Source organism: Siphateles boraxobius, unplaced genomic scaffold (assembly GCF_051911475.1).
Source record: "Siphateles boraxobius isolate OS27281-9 unplaced genomic scaffold, OSU_SipBor_1 7, whole genome shotgun sequence".
NCBI lineage: Eukaryota > Metazoa > Chordata > Actinopteri > Cypriniformes > Leuciscidae > Siphateles > Siphateles boraxobius.
This window is the reverse complement of record NW_027509197.1, coordinates 35004341-35020813: the sequence shown is the minus strand read 5'-3', so window position 1 is coordinate 35020813 and position 16473 is coordinate 35004341. Positions and strand designations below refer to the sequence as shown.

The 16473-nt window shown below is 37.5% G+C and overlaps 1 protein-coding gene and 1 long non-coding RNA gene across 2 annotated transcripts; one reads left to right on the top strand and one right to left on the bottom strand.

Annotated features, from left to right (window-relative positions):
• Window positions 1-1111: 1111 nt before the first annotated feature.
• On the bottom strand, window positions 1112-2657 carry LOC143723478 (uncharacterized). The gene is made up of 3 exons (XR_013197126.1): window positions 2542-2657; window positions 1398-1451; window positions 1112-1171 (listed from the first exon to the last, which is right to left on the bottom strand). It is a non-coding gene; the product is annotated as an uncharacterized LOC143723478 (long non-coding RNA).
• Window positions 2658-4655: 1998 nt separating this feature from the next.
• gjc4b (gap junction protein gamma 4b) lies at window positions 4656-16155 on the top strand. Its single transcript, XM_077216930.1, has 3 exons — window positions 4656-4890; window positions 13354-14512; window positions 14863-16155. Exons 2-3 carry the CDS (start codon window positions 13384-13386, stop codon window positions 14874-14876), a joined length of 1143 nt encoding a protein of 380 aa, XP_077073045.1. The 5' UTR covers window positions 4656-4890; window positions 13354-13383; the 3' UTR covers window positions 14877-16155.
• The last annotated feature ends 318 nt before the right edge of the window (window positions 16156-16473 follow it).

Here is a 16473-nt window from a genome sequence, read left to right as displayed (position 1 = left end):
AACTCTCCACCCTTGCCTCATTAAGTATACGCAGTTTTATGAATATACAAACGAGCCCCGCCTCCACTCACTCGCACCAGCTCAGAGATCCACTCATTGACGATCACACGTTGACGTGATTGGTTACAAAGTTTGTGATGTCAGAAACACCAGCGATTTCAACTTGAGACGGTCTTTGGATCACTGCAGTTTTAACGAGAAAATACTCCGCAATGGTGTTGATGACTTATGAATTTACACATGGTTTGCCTTAAACCATATTATCAAAAACAACACATAGACATATAAACAACATTAAAAGCTTGCTTTTCACTACAGGGGTACTTTGAAAGGAAGAAGGAAATAAAGGTTATTATCAACAATAATGTGTTCTAAGACAGATTTGTTCCATACCACTAACAAGAATCAGGAAATTGAAGACAGAGATAGATTCCATGTATTGTTAGGTGTTTCCAGGTTAAAAGTATAGTTACCGAAATCGGGAAGCTCATGCAAATAAATTGTTTAATTGTAATGTTTACCAAATGTCCTGGTTTTGAAATGTCCCATTAGTTTCATACTAATTCTTTCTAGTTTGTTCCTCCCTTTTTTTACAGGTAACTAGACTCAATGGCAGAAGAGCTGTAAAAGAAGGAAACTTTTAATGGGTATCTTTGAGAAATTGCTGGTTTAACCCACCCCCCAAACGGCTCTACCTCCAACCATCTGTTACAATGTCGGGGGAGTTTGACACCAGATCGGTCTGTTCCTATGGCTTTTACTTAAAGGGTTGGGAGGTTTCAAGTCTTGTTTTTTTCCCCACCTTGTATCTGAGAAGTACTTGTTTTACTACACTATCCACCCTTTACCTTTATTGAAATAGGAGATTCACCTCCCACCTCTTCAGACATCTAACACAAGGGTGAAACAGCACAAGTGCCCAACCCCCATCCACTGGTTTGTACCCCAACCCCCAAATGGCTAAGTAGTCACATTGAAAATCCCTGCCAGAGGGGAACTATACCATTTGCTTGGCCAACCTTCTTATCTGTTTTAGAGTTTAATGAGTATGTTAACATTATTTTTGTTCGGTTAAAGGAGTAGTTTGCTCAAAAATAAATTTATTTACTCACCCCATTACAAAATCATGTTTTTTTTCCATTTAACACACAGTTCATTGGCCTGTCAAGCACTAAAAAGAACAGGAAAAACACCATTAAAAAACATTCGTCCCATGCACTATATTCAAAGAAAAACAATAAAGAACATTTAGGTTGGCATTCATATAAATCTTCACCTCTCAAACCAATGCAATCTTACATCAATAACCCCAACCCTGGTGAATCTATGGGCATTTTATAAACCTGCACAAACGAGATTATGGCAGAATGGAAGACCATTAGTGAATAAACACTTACATTTTAGTTTGATCCCAACACAAAGGGTTCTTCAAAATGTAGCATTGTGTTCCACTGAAAAAATAAAAGCAACTTCAATTACAATCACAATGTCAAAGTAAACAGCACTAAAAACATAATTCTGATTTTAAGAAGAAAATAAGACATTTTCAAATCAGAAAAACTACAGGTGTAAGATGGAACGACCTGTAAAAGTATTTTATGTTACAGTAAAGTAAGCGGTAGTTGGTAAAGCACAAATTAGCCTTAACAACACAGGTGGTAAACATTACAGCAGTTGGCACCTATTTCACTTTCCTGCAGAACTGTAAATTAAGCTCTAACAACTGTGTGTATGTTTATGGCATTAGTTAATTACTAGCAGTGAATGGCGACTGCAACTTAAGTTGTTTTAGGCCATTTGTGTTTATTAAATAATAACCAACCTCTGGAAAATACTGCAGTGGAGGTTCACTTTAGGATGCAAGTGATTAGATCCGCACATGTTTCGAATATGGAAGTCTGTTTTATTGTCAAAAGCATTGTGGTTAGCAGTATAAAAACCATGAAACAAACCACATTAGACAGTTGCATTTATCTGACTGGCAAGCTATCAGATTCCTTTATGACCCAGCACTATAAGAGACTTATTTGAAATAGATTTCCAAATTGCTCTGGCAAAAAAAAAAAAAAAAGGTCCCTGAGCCAAATAATCTTATGTGAAATTACTGCTGGTCTATAGTCAACAGAAACGGATGCATAGCATAGAGAATATTATGACCACAGCTCTATAAAAGGCTTGACATTTTGTTTAGGGATAGTTATTTTCTTGAATGTTGTAAGTTGGTGATGAACAATTAGCTCAGTCATTCTGTTGGTATAGCACTGGGATAAAAAGTATGAAGTCTGAGTTTTTTTGTGTTTTAAATAGATTTCTGTAGTTTTTTTTTAGCAAAGATTAAGATGAAAATAATGCATTAAACGAACATCCCTCACATTGTCTTACAAATGTAAATTGTCTGCATTTGTTCATCTGATGGTTAATGCTGCCACAGCTGGTTTATCCAAAGTCTTCGAAAGTTGGGTGCACAATTTCTACATAAAGTTTTAATTGAAGATTTCAGGCAACTATAAGTCTATCTGTGTTGATATGTTAAAAACATACCAAGAACTCAGAAAGGGAAGCACCCCTTAAAGCCTCATCCTGTGGAAAACGCAATGGAGGAAAGATCTTCAATAACAACAACTTCCGAGCACCATCCTCGGCAGGAAAAGGGAAAGCTGTTGGTTACATACAATACAAACACATTACATTCAGGCAATGCTTTTAAATATATTTATTTTCCTTATTTTTATTTTTACTTTATAAACAGGGTTTCACTGACAATGAAATGTATTAAATAAATGTCAAAATAAAATCAACAAAAAATGGATTAAATAGCTCTTAGAATGGGACTTTAGTCCCTTCCCAATCCAAACTTGTTTGAAAGGATTGACAGTAAATTTCTTGCTTGTACATAACATGCATTGAGAAAATGAATAGTGGCATTAGTAAGTTGTTCCATTATCATTGTCATCATATGACAAACTGACGGAAAAAAAATATCACATTGAAACAGGAGTGATTTATCATCTAGAATTAACTTTTCAGTTTTGTTTATTGTCTGGGCCAAAGTGAAGGAGGAAGCAAAAATTTAAAATCACATCAACAGTAAAACTTAAGAGGAAAAAGGAAGAATGTAAAAAAAAATATATATATAACAATGGTTAATTGAAATAAATGTAGCAAGCAACAGAACATTTGTCAAAGAATTTGGGTTTTTCAATGACTAATTTTTAAACACTGACACACTTAAAAAAATAAAAAAATAAATATATAGGCTAGTCAGTAGTCACCAAAATGCAATCCTGTACAACGCCTACTGTTGGCATACACCCTTGTAATGTGATTCAGACAGTAGGCTACTGCGATTGATGGGATAGTTCACCCCAAAATTATTATTTTTATTTTTAACTAACCCTTAATTCATTTCAAACCTTTTTGACTTCCTTTCTTCTATGGAACACACACAAAAAAAAAGATATTTGCCCAAGTCATGTAAACATTTTAATCAAGGTAGTTCCTTACTTTAATTATCAAAAATAACCTGAATACTCTACACACTCTTATGGCAATTTGTAACTATTTTACGTTTCGGAAAATTGGTGGCTAATTCGTACAACGTTTATTGTACGTTTTTTGTATGATATGTTAAAAATCATAGCCTACTAATCACATCGCAAAAATTCATAAGCATCAATCTTACAACAATACTGAATTTATCCATAGACCTCAGTATCAATTCATGGATATTACTTTATATGGTTAGAAAAAAAATTCCCTCATGAACCAGAAACTAAAAAAAAAAGAAAAAAAATCAATGTTGGCAAATGTTGCCACTTAAACAAATGTCTGTTACTGTAATGAACGGAGCCCCTAAAGGGACATGGTGGGGGGGCAGGGTAGAAATGAGATGGCAGGGAAAAAATAAGTTAATATGTTTTGCGTTCTCTCGCAAATGTTTTGCGTTCCCTTGAGAAACTTTGCATTCGCTTCAAAAACCTTTGTGCTCCACTGAAAAACTTGCGCGTTCACTCGCAAAACATTTGCGTTCTCTCGAGAAAATTTGCGTTGGCTTAGGAGCTCTTTCCGAGCAAACGCAAAGTTTCTCTGCAGAACGCAAACGTTTTTGCAAGGGAACGCAAAGTTTCTCGGGGAAACGCAAACATTTGCGAGAGAACACAAAATAATAGACAGAAGCTGCGTCCGAAATCGCTTGAGGTACTTAATAAGTAATTAGGCCTACTTCATAACTGCCAAAAAATTATGTTCTATTCTGACCAACCAGCGTTAGTTACATCGCTTCACTACCATTCAAAAATCCTCTCCCATGGCCTCATGGGGTAGTAAAATGTCCATATGCACACTTCTGAATCTCGCCGGAAGAAGTGGGTCATCTCATCTGGGTATTTTTTCTCTTAGTCTTTTATTATATACTGTTCACCTACTATATAGCCTAGTAGGGAAGCATGCAATTTCAGATGCAGCCACATATTTTTCCCCCATGTCATATTTTTTTTTTCTTAACCGGGCTCCGCAGTAATGTGCTATTGTGGAATTTATTTATTTTATTTTTTACATTTATCCAAAATATGTGATGGGATGCAAATCAAGGATATGATAGTGGGTATGAGATATAAAAAAATCGTGGAAAGCATGATCAGACAGATTTCATACTCAATCTTGAAAGGGGGTGGGGTGCGCAGACTAAGGCGGGAGCAGAGCATTTTCGGGAGCCTTTGTCCTACTCTATATGAACCCCGACGGCGTGAGGGGAGGACTCACATCCAGGCATACTCCGAATGGGTTAGACTTTTATCGTCAAAGATAGCTGAGATGTGGTGATATTTCATGCTCTCGTACAATCTTTCGAAGGACGTAGCTGAGGAAAAGTGTGGGAATCTACTCAACGAGGTAACGTTATGTTTATTTTCTCCCGCTTTTCAACTGACTGATTTTCGACAGTGACTCGGCCAACGGATTTTTGGTGACATCTTGCTCACACACAGCAAAATAACTAGTTCTCTGATTTATCGGTGGCTTTGTGTGAAGTTTATACACGTATTTTCCAAATAACAAGACAATTAGTGTTTAACTAGTGCCTTTAAGTTGTTTTATAAGGAACTGTCGCGTCTTTCTTGCGTCAGGCGGAGAACAATAGTAAACTTAAGCACAGCTGGAATGGAATTTTTCATGGAAATGTGGATGGATTTGAAACGTAATGAAACGTATCTGTGGTCGATAAGTCGTCGTCACATTCTTCTCTAAGTGGCGTTGAACCGCCACGCTGTTTTTTTTTAGGGATGTTGGGTTTTTTTCTTCGAGAGGAGCTAAAGATTCACCTCAGGTAAAGCGCGCCACCATTCACATGTACACGTTGCGTTGGATGAGAGACACATATCGAACAATTTTCTCAGTAGAATCCTCAAAACAATATGCTCAGTTTTTAATGTTGTCTTATCTGTCGATACTTATCAATTAAAAGACAAGATACAGATTATTTTGCGTACTGAAATGGTGTAACCCAATAGTAGTTGTAGCCTAATGGTAACGTTACTACCTTTTGATGGCATAAATTAAACAACCTTTAAAAACTATCATTGGCCTATATGGCACATATTATTTTTATGCAAATGTATTTGCGTACGACATGATCACAAGCTTATGTTAAAAAAAATTCCTTAAAGTGAATGGTTATTTAAAGTTTTAATGCAATTTATGGTGTAATTTTTAATGTAGACTAACTGTTTAATAAGTTAGCCTACTTTTATGTCGGTAGGTGCCATTTATTTAAATCTACTTATTTGTTGATATTAAAGATTCAATTACTGATTTAAAAAAACTTTAAATATTGGTTTAATATAGGCTCTACTACTTGTCTGTATGTCAAACCGTTTATGAACCGATATTTTTATGAGCATAGGTTTACACTGGCCTTTAATGATATAGGCTACTTCTCTTCTAACCCGATCATATAAGGACAGTTATATTGTATTTTTTAAACTTTGTTTATTTGATCAATAATATTACAGATATTACACTAAAAGCCAAAGTTACCCATCATCAATGTGGCATTGCTTTATAAGCTCGTTCTGTGAATTTCTTTTGGTATAGGGGAAGTGATGTGATTTTATTTTGAAACTTAAATAGACAAGCATGGGAGAAATTCATTTTTACACAATGTTTGTGGCTTTTATTTGATCAATTCATTTCCAAGGGCCAGATAAGTATGCCTGCTTTAAATTGCTTTTAAGTGTCTTTGAAACTGAGATGTTGTTTTGAAGTAGCAGCCTCCTGTCCTTCCACCAGACCTGATGGAATCTGGATTGGAATGATAACTTCTTTCTCAGATGTCTCCACAAAGCCACTCTGTTCTCTCTCTTGAAGTTAATGTGTGATGTGGTAATGGTTGCTCTGTGTGGAGTTGCTTGACTGAAGAAGAGATCAGGGTTAGGTTTGAGGTATTGCTGAGGGTCTCCCAGTCTTAACAACTTAAAGGGATAGTTCTCCCATTCACGTCATTACAAAGATATATGGGACTTGCGACACAGAAGAATGTTTTTTTTAAGTTGTCAATACAATGAAAGTCAGTGTGGGCCAATGTTGTTAATTCTTCATAACATCTTTAGTTCCAAAGAAAAAAGTACAGCTTTAGAATGATTTGTTTACTAGGGCGCCAACTAATAATCGACTAAATGTTAGTCGACGAGAGTAGGCTTAAGGCCGGCTCACGCTACACAATTTTTGGCTGGATTTTCCGATTTCCAAGGTCTGTGACAAAACCCTTGAATCGTGGCCAAATAGGTGCTCGTTGCAGTCGTTAGTGCTCGTCATATCTTGCGAGCATGTCTCAAGCAGTCATAGATGCTGCGAGATTTTCGAACCGGTTTAATTTTATCACCACGTAATCTTGTGCGAGCGATGAGATGATATGAAAACTGCTCTAATGATATCTTGCACCTTAATGTACATGAATGCAAGGCAACAATTTGATCATAATTATTTTATACTAATAAAAATTAATTTTTAAAATGTAAATAAGTGGTCTTTGCACTATACTTAAATATTATGATATACTTTATTTACCATAAGTTTTTGTTGAACAGATATAGACTGACCAATTTTCTTTTTTTGTCACATCTTTTTTTTTCTGCATGTGACTTGGGACAGCGAACATAAGCAGCTCTCTAATGTCTTATGTGAATTTGTATGAGAACACGTTTTTCCGTTGTTCGGGGTTGCCGCTTGGCCAAAGATCTTGTAGTTTGTGCACCATCGGCATTGTGTAGTGTAGTATGAGCGTTGTTCAGTCAAGAGGACGACAGATGAAATCCTGTTGTGTAGTTTTGAGCACCATGATGTTTCACGTAGATCCTTTCTGCTGCTTCTTTTTCTGTGTTTTGATCTGGAGATGCAGTACTCATTCAGGAGATCAGTAATAGTGCCCCCTGTGCTCATTCAAATTAGCAGTAATTCGTGGGTGGCAATTGCTTGAATAGTGGGTTCATTCGTATTTTTTATGATAAACGGTACAATAGCTAATGCCCAGTTTAGACTTCTGCGTTGAACTCACCCCGTAGCTACGTCGTAGGCTGTGTGTAGCGCGCATACCCTTCGGCGTACCCTGACGTGCACTTCTCCAAAAATGTAACAACGCGTCAATTCTACGCAAATGCAAGCGCTGTGATTGGTCTGCTAGAACCCCACCCTCGGGATTCACATGCTCCCTCTGCATGTGTTATTGCACGTCAACGAGGATTACGACGCAGAATTATAAATGAAAACCAACGCGTAGTCTATAGCGAAGAGGTTCCGGCGTAGGTCCAACACAGAAGTATAAATCAGCCTTAATTCGCTTAAATAGGTGCTTTTCCATTTCACTTTGGAACCAAATCTTCTGTCATCGACTTGTCAGTAATGAGTGAGGTGAAATCTGACGGCGACTCTTGTTCGGCTCACGCTGAATTGAGCAGATGGCAATCTTCAACTTCATCTTTGCAGGCGGCAGTTACTTCGAAATCACTATTTTATTAATTATTTGTTAATGTTCAGACAGTCTCTTTGTTTTTTTATAGTTTTTTTTTTTACATTCATAATCATTAGTTTTGCCATAAGCTTTTTGCGCATGCTTGAGCTTCATTTACATTTTAAATGGTCATTATCATTGTTTAGTATTATCATTGTTTAGTATTTCTCACAATGTTACATATAATATTCTTTCTCAGCCCTGTTACTGAAACCATTTTCCGATGTCACTCCCTATATTTAAGTAATTAAATTAGTAATATAAATATAAAAAGTTTACCTTGACATTAAATGCCCAACTAGTCAACTAATGGCTTAAATGAGCAGTAGTCAACTAGAAAAATTGAGCCAGGGACAGCCCTAATAATGACAGGTTTATTGTTTTTTTTTTAACTACACATCGACAGCCTTTTAAATTCTGCTAGTTTTTAGAAAACCCTCATCATACTGATTGTGTACTTTTGTTTCAAAATTATTGTGTGTGTGTGTATATATATATGTGTGTGTATGTATGTATATATATATATATATATATATATATATATATATATATATATATATTAGGGGTGTAACGATACACAAAACTGACGGTTTGGTTCTTCCCATGGTTTTGACGGTTAGGTGGGGTTTAGAAAGCTAAAATTGTTTTTTTTTATACAGTGGTTTAATGAATATTTTTTATCTTTGTCTTTAAATTAATTAAATTACAACGTTTCGCAAGGACAAAAAAAAGATATGCTAAAGCTGTAAACTATATAGGGAGCCAGCACATTATAACATTAAAGGTTAACAACAGAGCCTAGACTTTTAGCCTGAATTCAGATGCTATTTATTTTTTAGATATAATAATCAACACCCGACACATTGTATGAAAACATGTAAACTGAACATAAGGCAATTTTTGCATTAACTTAATGTTTTTACTCTAATTCATTATTGCAATATAATTATTTACACAGTTGCTGTCATTTTCATGAAAGATATTTTAAACGTACATTAAATAATCAAGATATCATTAACCGGTTGAGTAAAATATAATATATAGGCTAATATAGTGTATTTATTTATCGTAAGAGTTCATTTCTCTCGGAACTGGATGACTTGCCTGCTGAGGTAAATATAATGCTATGTGACGAACTAAGCTGTTTTATTGACGTCTTTCCGCTGCTGAAACACTGATTGAGCGATTACACGAGTTGTGATGCCTTTCAGTATACAGTTTACAGCCTGTATACTGTATCTTTCAACATAGCCTACCTTCAGGTGTCCATTCATGTTTATTCTGTAACTGAGGAAGAGATAATCGTGTTTACTGTGCTCGTGCGGACGCGTCAAGTTTAAACAAGGCTTTACTCCGTGTCAGCGTGCGCTCTGATCGGTAAAGGGGCACAGACCTCTCCCGAATCATCTCCAGCAGTAGCAGCATCCAAAGCACCACTAACTCCGCCTACGTTTCCCTCGTAATGATATTAGTATTTAAACATTCTCTATGATAAATGTTTGTAAAAAATATTTTAATAACACGTTTTTGGCAGTTATAGAGTTCTAATGACGGAGTTCAAATACATAACATTAGACTAACGTTAGCCAGCTTATAATATCATGATTCAGTTACAGGACACTAGTTAGTATTTATTTGAGATACATTATGGTTTTTTATTAATCGAGCAGCAGAAAAATAATCTTTATATTAATCGTCCAATTAGTTGTTAGATTAGTCGACTAATCGATAAAATAATCTCCCAACTAATCGTTTAGTTAATAATCACTTACCCCAGCCCTAGTTACTGGTGTAACCTATGTTCTCTGAATAGGGAACGAGACACTGCATTCACTGCCAAGCCCCTCTCGCTGCCAACAAGCTTCCTTTGTCGGCCGAGAAATCTGAGGAGCAGATGATGGCGCGCACCAATATAATATGACGACGTAAGAGTGTTGAGGCGGCGCCCGCACCATCAGCCAACGAATTGGCGTGATTCTATTTGGGCTTCAGACAATCGGCACAGAGAGGGCGTTCAGACGCGTAATTTTACACTGATGCCCGCAAATTTGTTAATCTTCCGGAATCAAGAGCGCGAATGCGAGACAGAAGAGATTGTATAGCGCGCGCACGGCGGAGGGGGGAGAGAGCGAGAGACCTTTTGTGTGCGTGCGTCTGTGCCTCATGAAGCTTATGTTAGACAGAGAGTCAGGCACCGAAATTTTAGTTCTTATTCGGTTTCGTTACTACCGTTTACGTCGGAACCGGATCCCTATTGGAACCGTGTTTCGGTACCCAACCCTATTTATACGTGGCATGGAAAATTGCATGCACCCAGTTGTAAGATCACACCTTTATAAGATCTCTAAGCTAGGTGTGTTATGAGTGTAATGTGTAGAGCCTTTTCGGGGCCCTGCTAAAGTGTAATTTGAGGGCCAACTGAGCACCGTCTGTGGAATGTTCAAAACGACAACCACACAGTTGTATTTCTGCTGGCAATCGGATATGGCCCCTTTGTACTGAGTACAAATTACAGTGATTTGATGCCTTTAAATGGCACTCTTAATCTCTTCTCTGGCACTCTTAATCTCTTCTCTACCACAACAGCATGGCCATCACTTATGCAATTGTCTTTAATAAACCCTTGGACAAAAGTTGTGGCAACTGGCAGCATGTCATCCACCAGTTCCTATAAAATTTATTAGAATTTGTTATTAGGCTTTTCTATTTTTATGTTTGTTTTGTTGTGGGGGTTTTTTTTGGGCCAGGGGGGGGTGGGGGGAGGCGGGGGGTCTTATTGGAGACATTTCTATAGTGCAGCATTGTAAAGTGTAACAAGTAAAATCTATAAATTATGTAGCGCTTAACTTTTTACATCCACATCCAGTAATCAAGAACAAAGTTATAGAAAATCAATGATCAATAATGGTGAGAACCCCAGAGTGTCTTAACAGATGTTTTGGTAAATTCACACACAAAACTTTGTGGAAAAATCAAGTCACAGCCATGCCTGAAGCGTCTTTTGTTTACTTGATGTAGCCAGTGAGGATTGCACAGTTTGATTAGACCTGTGGATGACCCCATCCTCTCTTAAAGTAGCTCTACTCCAGTTTGTGACCAAACCATGTTCAACTGGTTGCCTGTTTCGAATTTACATTGTTAGAGCTGCCAATTCCACAGGCCTTTGGTTGTCCAAAATGGGAAAAGGAATTTCTTTCTGAGTCTGAGGTCTACATAAGACCCATGCTTCATTTCAGTGGTTCCCAAACTGGGGTACACATACCTTTGGGGGAATGTGAGGTGATTAGGTATGTGAACAAAATGCTGAGTTTTGGCATTTAATTCTACCCCCACCCTAAAATAATATTAACACCAAGCATGTATTTTTCACAGGAAAAATGCAGCATCTAGTGTAAAAAAAGGTCAAATACATGACTCCAAACAAATTGCCTCATCTTTTGTGGTTTAAACTGACTGCATCTACCCAAGCAGCATGTATTTGGTAGGTTGCGTGCAAAGTTTTTTTTTTTTTAAAGTATCACTTTTTGTTTTTACCATTATTTTATTTATTTAAAATATCTCATAACAGTATGCCATTGTACTTGCATTCAGTGCACCTCTGAGGCAGCATTGTACTGCGTAAATACGTCTAAATGCAGCTTGTGCCAGTGTAAAGATGGCTTTTGTTGATACTAATTGAAATTTGATTGGTTAATTTAATGCTTTATTATATTAATTTAGTGGAATTTTCAGAATCGGACAAAACATGTATTTTATAAAGGTTAAAAATGCACCTAATCAATTTAATGGGGCAAATAATGTCTCTAAATGGAAAAGGTGTGACTGCAGTCTAAAGCCCCTCACACTGCGCGTTGATCCCGGGACATTGCCGTAAAATTGCTAGAGTGCCTTCTTTGTGAACGCAAACGCGTCCCGGGATTGATGCCGGGATGGAGACCTAGTAACATTGCCGGGATCAGTCCTGGAACGCGCCCTGTGTGAACAAAAGCCAGGACCAATGTCGTAGGGTGTTTCGTAGTGAAGACGCACGTGACATCGCGGGACTGTTGCTCTTTCAAGAAAGTTTGTTCGTCATCAACAAAGAAAGAGCGAAAATATCTCTGCAAACGGGAATGAAGCAAAGACCAGGGAGCTCCTCACTATCCGCGCTAAAGCGGAGATTGTTCTCCAGCTTTGTGGAACGGTACGCGATGCGTTAGTGTACATGTTTTCGACACGTACGTTACGCGTCACATCCTGACGTCTCGTGTCTTTACGAGATGTGTGTAAACGCACTCACAGATTCCGGAAAATCACTGGTATTGTGAATGAATCAAAATCAAACGATCCCGGGACACATCATCCGTGCATTTTCCTATCTCTGTGTGAAAGTGGCTTAAAGGGATAGTTCACCCAAAAATGAAAATTCTGTCAGTATTTACTCGCCCTCATGTTGTTCCAACCTCGTAAGACCTTTGTTCATCTTCAGAACTCGAATTAAGATATTTTTGATGAAATCTGAGAGCTGGATCACTCCTCCATAGGCTTCTAAGGGATTGACACTTGCCAGCCCCGAAAAGGTATTAAAGATATTGTTAAAATAGTCTAAGTGACTACAGTGACTCAATCTTAAGTTTATCAAAGGACGAGATGACTTCTTGAGGTCTGCTAGAGGTCATTTTACACTAAGGTGGTAGTACCTCCTTCAAAATATATATTTAAAGTATTATTATTATTTATTTATTTATTTTATTATATATTTATTTTTGGAATTAATTGAAGGCCCGTGAATTTAGCATCAAACTTTAAATGTGTTTTATCACGTTTAATCTTAAATGGTTCTTCATTTAAGAGCAAAAGTTAATTGTTATAATTAATTATAGTTTTTAAAATGCCTCTTTTATTAAATGGTTTAAATGTAGTTATTTAATGTTAATTGAGTTTTTTTTTTATTAGCCAACTTGGTGTTTCTGTGAAAGAGCTTGTTAGAAAAGTTACATTTTAGCTCCATCTAGAGGATCTAGCTGGTTAATCCAGGCTCATGTGCTCACGTGAACTTTCAAGTTTTCCTGATGAAGGGAAGGCACCTTTAACAGACTTCATTGTCTCAATTTTTTTCTAGAATCCTTGGGAAATTATAAATTTGCTTTGTTCCTGATGTTTACCATTCAATTTGTTCTTACTATTGAATTAGCACTTAATTTCCTCATTAGTGGTACAACATTTGTCAGACATATCATAGGAAGGTATGCTATTTTCATGACATGTTTATCATTGGATGTAATGTATTCTTTTTTTTCTTCTTTTTTTTTTAAGTTCTAGTTTTGAAGCTGTTTTTAATTACTAACAGTTAATGTCTTGTTCTCGAGCAGGACTGAGACAGCCGTTCTTCTCGGATCACCATGAGCTGGAGCTTTCTTACACGACTGTTGGATGAAATCTCCAACCACTCCACCTTTGTGGGCAAGATCTGGCTTACGTTATTCATCATCTTCCGCATTGTGTTGACTGTTGTTGGTGGCGAATCAATATACTACGATGAACAGAGCAAATTCACGTGTAACACCCAGCAACCTGGTTGCGAGAATGTCTGCTATGATGCATTTGCACCCCTCTCTCATGTCCGGTTTTGGATTTTTCAGATCATTCTAATCACAACTCCTACTATTATGTACCTGGGCTTTGCTATGCACAAGATCGCTCGCATGCATGATGACGAGTACAGGCCGAAGAACAGGAAACGCATGCCCATGATCAACCGCGGAGCCAATCGTGATTATGAGGAGGCTGAGGACAATGGCGAGGAAGACCCCATGATGACGGAGGAGATCCTGCCAGAGAAAGAGAAAGCGCCTGAGAAGCCAGCCCCTAAACATGATGGACGACGGAGAATAAAGCGGGATGGACTTATGAAGGTGTACATCTTGCAGCTTTTGTCACGAATTGTTTTTGAGGTGGGCTTTCTCTTCGGCCAGTATATTCTGTATGGTTTTGAGGTCTCCCCCTCGTACGTGTGCACTCGCAGCCCCTGTCCGCACACGGTGGACTGCTTTGTGTCACGTCCCACGGAAAAAACGATCTTCCTACTGGTCATGTATGCCGTGAGCAGTCTCTGCTTGTCTCTCACAGTGCTGGAGCTTCTTCATTTGGGCCTCAGTGGAATCCGTGATGCTTTCCGGCGACGTGCGCGCCAACAAAGCGTTGCACGCCAACGTGGTTCCATATGCAGACAGGTGCCCACTGCCCCGCCAGGGTACCACACTGCCCTGAAAAAAGACAAGCTGTCTATGGGAATCAAACCGGAGTATAACTTGGACTCTTGTCGAGAGTCTTTTGGTGATGAGTCATCCTCGCGAGATATGGACCGCCTGCGTAAACACCTGAAACTGGCCCAGCAGCATCTAGATATGGCCTATCAGAACGGTGAGAGCAGTCCTTTACGCAGCAGCAGCCCAGAGTCCAACGGCACCGCCGTCGAGCAAAACCGACTCAACTTTGCTCAGGAGAAGCAGGGGAGCACATGTGAAAAAGGTAAGAGTGAAAAAGTCCATTTAAAAAAAAAAAAAGGAAATTTCCAACAATAGTTTACTGTTGTAGTTTGTATTTTTAATTTGTTGAAAACCGAGTAAATGTGAACCATATACACACACCCACACACACGCGCATATATATATATATATATATATATATCAAATTTCAAGAAAAGCCAGTAAATAGAGATTGTTATATTCTTAGAATTAAAACACGTACACATCTTTATTCTATTTTTTCTCTCTCTCTCTCTCTCTCTCTCTCTCTCTCTCTCTCTCTCTCTCTCTCTATATCTCTATATCTCTCTCTATATCTCTCTCTCTATATCTCTCTCTCTCTATCTCTAACAGGGATCCGTGCCTGATTGAGACTCAGAGACTATCAACTGCTTTCCTGTTCAACGAAGTGGCCCAACTGGAGTTGGAATTGTTCATCTTGGAAAGTGGAAAGAGCTTGTATGTGTGTATTCGGTATTTTTTTGTTTGGCTGCTGAACATTGTGTGAAGCATCGTGAGACTGAGTGTCTGTATGCACACTGATGAATCTGTGATGTGTTGTGCAGTATTATGGCAAGTGAACGTCGAGTCAATCTCAGAAGCAGCATCTCACCAGCCAGTTATACTTGACATCAGCCAGTCTGCCTGATACTCCAAAGTGCCCTAAGGCGAGTTAGGAAGATGTTTGTTATACTCAGTCACTAGGCGACTGCAATGCCTCTCGTCTCTTATCTCTCCCTTTTTCTTTTTCTTTTTTCTTTTCATGGGAAAAATAAATCAGTGGTTCTTCCATTTGTTTACCACACTTCTAATGAAGTGCCAAGGGTTACATCTCAAAAATGCCTTAAACTGGAGTTTACATATTACCTTTGCCATTCCAAAATGAGATGGATGGGCCAGTATAAAGCCACGTCAGAAATGTAGTGTAGTTTAGAATAGTGCTGTGTTTAGAGTAGTGGACCACAATTAGTGTATGTTTGTAATGAACAAAATGGAAACCTGGAAAATGCTTGAATACTTGTGAATCAATTATTGATCTACAAAGAGGCTTTTGATATTTTATTTGCATATTGTGTTCTTTAGATGTAAATGAATAGTATTTTGATACCCCTCTTATCTTGAGGAAGCTTCTCCGTAGACTATATTTCAGTTTTTCACATTTCGTGAGGCTTTAAGCTAATTTGGTTTTCTTTGGCTTTTGTTTAATTTGACCAACTGTTAGAGAGGCAAACTCAGTTTTCAGAGATTATCTTTACACATTTAAAAGCACTAATAAAGAATGTTTGATTTAATTGGTTTTCACTTTCATCCTTTCTCTAAATAGATTCTGTTCAGATTAGTGTATATCTTCGCCTCCTTTATGCAAATGCAAACCGTAAGTTGGTCAAAATGCAGTTTACATTGAATAGCAATAAGGAAAGCCATAAAGCCTAAAGTTTTATACATGGTACCAATGCAATATGTCACCTTGAAACCGTTTAAAATGTAGGAGTATAATCCACCCATGTCTGTTAACAGCCAGGTTTTCCATCTTTTGATACTTTATCCCCAGCATCTCAATTTTTTACATTTTCCAATGTTTTTGTAAGGTTTTGTAAAAATGTATTTTGTAATATGCCAAAATAAACATTTGGTCGAAAAACTGCATTCTTGTGTCACTGTTAATTTTTTTTGTGCTTCTTATATGGTTTTATATACATTTTATTGATATATATATATATATATATATATATATATATATATATATATATATATATATATGCTGGTTGACCAGCAAGTATTTGATAATTTTAACGTTATTGCCTTTGCTTGGAAAGTCACTACAGCTTCACAGGAAACTCTGCCATATTGTGTCCCATTAATTCGTCCACTAGCCATCTGTAAATCTCTGTGTCACTGTTGTACAAAGTATTGGATATGGATTTTGCCAGATAAGGATTATTAGATGAGCTTTAATGTCTTCGT